The sequence below is a fragment of the Pediculus humanus genome, genomic scaffold (assembly GCF_000006295.1).
Source record: "Pediculus humanus corporis 1103172107744 genomic scaffold, whole genome shotgun sequence".
Lineage (NCBI taxonomy): Eukaryota > Metazoa > Arthropoda > Insecta > Psocodea > Pediculidae > Pediculus > Pediculus humanus.
Genome location: NW_002987345.1, coordinates 54,401 through 57,945, shown reverse-complemented (window position 1 = coordinate 57,945; position 3,545 = coordinate 54,401). Strand labels below are relative to the sequence as shown.

Sequence of the window (3,545 nt, the reverse complement as noted above, 5' to 3'; positions counted from 1 at the left end):
AAAAAAAAAAAAAAAAAAAAAAAATTACCTCAAAAATAAGGACAAACCCTATCCCGAATTGAATAAAAAATGGCGTTCGTTATATTCATTGTTGCGAAAGATGTTCGATTTTTCCATATTTGAAAAAATCAAAGTAATATAATAACGTTTATTAAAAAAAAATTTATTGAGAAAATTAAAATTGATCACATTTTTCATGTATATATTCTCAGCGACATATTAATTTCTAAATAAAAGATGGCACAAGTTTTATCGTATAGCTTTTATTAACAAAAAAAATGTCATATTCAATATATTCATCTATTAACATTTGATATTCGGAAATCAACAAAGTCAAGACGACCATTTTAATCGAAACGTTAACTAGTAAATAATATTATTTGTAAATGTTAATTTAATTAAAACCCAGGAAAAAACATTTTTAATTGTATCGTTAATATGTATAATAACTTACAAAATTAATTAGAAATTTTTTCCAATAAAATATCTGCGGTAAAAAAAAATTTTTTTCAACAACACTTATTTTCCGTAAACAATCTTTAACCTTACCTCAACGGAAATTGCGCCCAACACGTTGAAATAAATTGAGCTTTCTAACGGTCGTTTCAAATGATTTGATTGGATGAAAATAAATCGATTGCTTGTGATTTTTATAGGTAAATATGGTGGCTTTTTATTAAGGACAATTAACGAAATTATAACCCGAATTATAAATCGTTTATCGAGAGGCACACCAATAATAATTACAAATAAAAACATATTATGCTTATTAATGTATTAAAATGGCTTTGTCTAAGAGGAAATTTTTAAATTTTAATTCAATGTAAATGTTTGATGGTGTTTCATTTCTTCAAATGTTTAAAAATTGCTTTCAGTTTCAAACATACAAATTAAAATTTTATTTTAAATTTTTTATTTAATTTTAAATTTTCTAGGTCTCGATTTAAATATAGGGAAATACTTCTTAATAAATTTTTTATTAAAATTTGTTAATAATAATAAAATAATATATTTCATATAAAAGACAATATTTTCTTTAATTTTATGTGAAATTTTTTATAAATTACAAATTTATTGCTAATCTCTATAGAAGAAGTTGTTTTGACACTGTATCGGCAACATCTTTTCCAACTAAATTTTCAACTATAGATAAAGCGAAATCAAAGGCAGTACCAGGTCCACGACTTGTAATTAAATTACCTGCAAATAATATATAGAAATTTTAATTTTCCCAATAGAATTTAATATTATGATTTACTTCGATTTATTTTTCATTTTATCTAACTTTTTACAATATTCCTTTTTGAATTTTACTAAGATAAAATAGTTTTTCTTTAAAGAATATAAAATATTATATTCTATAGTAATCGTATAAAAAATTTTTATTACACTAACCATCGACAACGACTTTATCTTGCAAATAATTATACTGTTGACCTTCCATTAGAGCAGTCTCAGTTGATGGATAACTAGTAATTTTTTTTCCTAAACATATTTGATGAGCTTTTAAAGCGGTAGGAGCAGCACAGATAGCCGCAATCATTTTTCCAGATTCCTCTTGATCTTTTAATAATTTTCCTACTTGCAAACTCTAAAAAATAATAATAACCTTATGAAAATCTGTTTGAATAAAAATTAAAATAACTTAATATTAAAAAAAAAAATTCACTTTAGCAAATGTTTCCGATCCTTTTAATCCTCCTGGTAGAACAATAACATCATATTGTGATTTGCTAATCGCTTCTTCCAAACTTAAATCTGGCATTATTTTTACTTGTCTCGAGCAATCATGAACACCATTTCCTTGAACACCGGCCACAGTAACATTTATCTGTAAAGAAGACAATATAAATTTACATGTTATTAACTATAAAATAATTTTAATAATTTAAAAACTAAGAAACTTACGCCTGCTCTTCTGAGAACATCTACGGAAATGACAAATTCCATTTCTTCACTACCTTCAGATAATAAAACTAATGCTGATTTTTTTGACATGGTAATAGAATAAAATTTTACGGTATTAATCAATTTAAGAAATGGTGTTCGCGATGATAAAATTTTAAACATTCTGTGACCTTAATGTTGTTTATATTTTACTCTATGAAAAAGGTTTAGGTTGGCAACGGTAAAATTTCAAATTACTTTAGCATCTTTTATTCAATTATAAAGCGACTATGTCCAAGTTTGAAAAAAGTAAAAATTTTAAATTATATTAAATGCACTTATTTTTCATTAATTCATAATTAAAGTATATAGATATTTCGAATAGTTATTTATTTAAAATAATTATTTTATGGATTTGGGAAAAATTTTATTTTAAAATAAAAATTAAGCATATAACAATTGTAACAAATTACGCTTTTTTTTTTTTTTTTTTTTTTTTCGTAAATAAATAATTATAAAGTAAATTCAAAGTTTTCACCTTTTTCATCTATTTAAAATTAAAATTAATTTTTTTTTTTTTTTTTTTTTTTTTTTATACCTTAAAATTATTAAATGTTTTTGTTTTTTTCTATAGTGAAATCTCCCGAAAATTTTTCTGAAAAGCTTTGGCCAGGCATTCGACCAACGAGAGTGAAAGGTGATTTCGTTTTTATATTTTCTCTCTTTCCAATTTCTTGTAATTTGGTCGATTCTATTGTTTCGTAAGTATTTTCATCGGGTAACAAGGTCGTGATATTTTCATTATTTTCATTTTGTATTTTTTTCAAATGATTTTGAAAGCAAACACAACCGACCGCTTTTAACAATGACATTCTCTTATAGGAGGAAAGGTAAAAGTTAAGAAATAAAACGATTAAAACGGAAACGTAGCAAATTACATAAAACTTCAACCATCTTGGTACTTCGCATCCGGAAATCGAACCGAGGAAAACATGAGCGAGTACTGTAATAAATTGAGTCTGAAATATTCAAATTTATTTATTATTTATAAAAAGAACTTACAAGTTTACATTTAATTAATTAATTAAAATTTATATATATATATAATTACCAGTTGCAATATCGTTAAATATTTTTTCCACCAAAGAAATTTATGAAATCTGGGTCCGACAGCCGAAAGCAAATAGTACCAATACATTATGACGTGAACAAATGAATTCAAAAACGTACTGACGATAGCTTTAAACCAATTATTATATATATATTTAATTAATCATGTATTACTATTAAAAAAAATTTATATAGGAAATGGTTTTCTGTATGTTCGAATCAATTTACTTTTTTTAGATATAAATATTACCTTGGCCTCCTGGAATATATAACATTCCTAAATAACTATTAAAAAGCATGGTTGAGTGATGGAATAAATGAAGGAAGCTCATTTGTTTTGTTTTCTTTCTTAAAACAAAGAATAATGTATCTAATAAATCAACATATTTCGAAATATGATACCACCATGAACTGCTAGCCACCTATTAAATTAAAAAAAATTTTTTGAATTTTTGTTCCTCCCTCGATTTCAATGTAAAATTTATTATTTAAAACTTTACTTACTCTTATAGCAACAGGATCCATTGAAACATCAACTCGTGACAAGT

The 3,545-nt window shown here is 24.4% G+C and overlaps 2 protein-coding genes across 2 annotated transcripts in view; both read right to left on the bottom strand.

Annotated features, from left to right (window-relative positions):
* Positions 1-1,084: 1,084 nt before the first annotated feature.
* On the bottom strand, positions 1,085-2,070 carry Phum_PHUM336660 (protein DJ-1, putative; the record flags this gene model as incomplete). The annotated part of the gene is made up of 4 exons (XM_002427655.1): positions 1,085-1,200; positions 1,396-1,591; positions 1,670-1,831; positions 1,909-2,070. The coding sequence occupies 4 exons, from the start codon at positions 2,068-2,070 to the stop codon at positions 1,085-1,087; spliced, it is 636 nt and encodes a 211-aa protein (XP_002427700.1).
* Positions 2,071-2,495: 425 nt separating this feature from the next.
* Phum_PHUM336650 (elongation of very long chain fatty acids protein, putative) overlaps positions 2,496-3,545 on the bottom strand; it is a gene marked incomplete at both ends in the record, with an annotated part of 1,469 nt that continues 419 nt past the window's right edge. The window contains 3 exons of the mRNA XM_002427654.1: positions 2,496-2,906; positions 2,999-3,126; positions 3,248-3,419. Of these exons, the coding sequence (XP_002427699.1) occupies positions 2,496-2,906; positions 2,999-3,126; positions 3,248-3,419 (711 nt within the window). The remainder of the gene's footprint in view (positions 2,907-2,998; positions 3,127-3,247; positions 3,420-3,545) is intronic.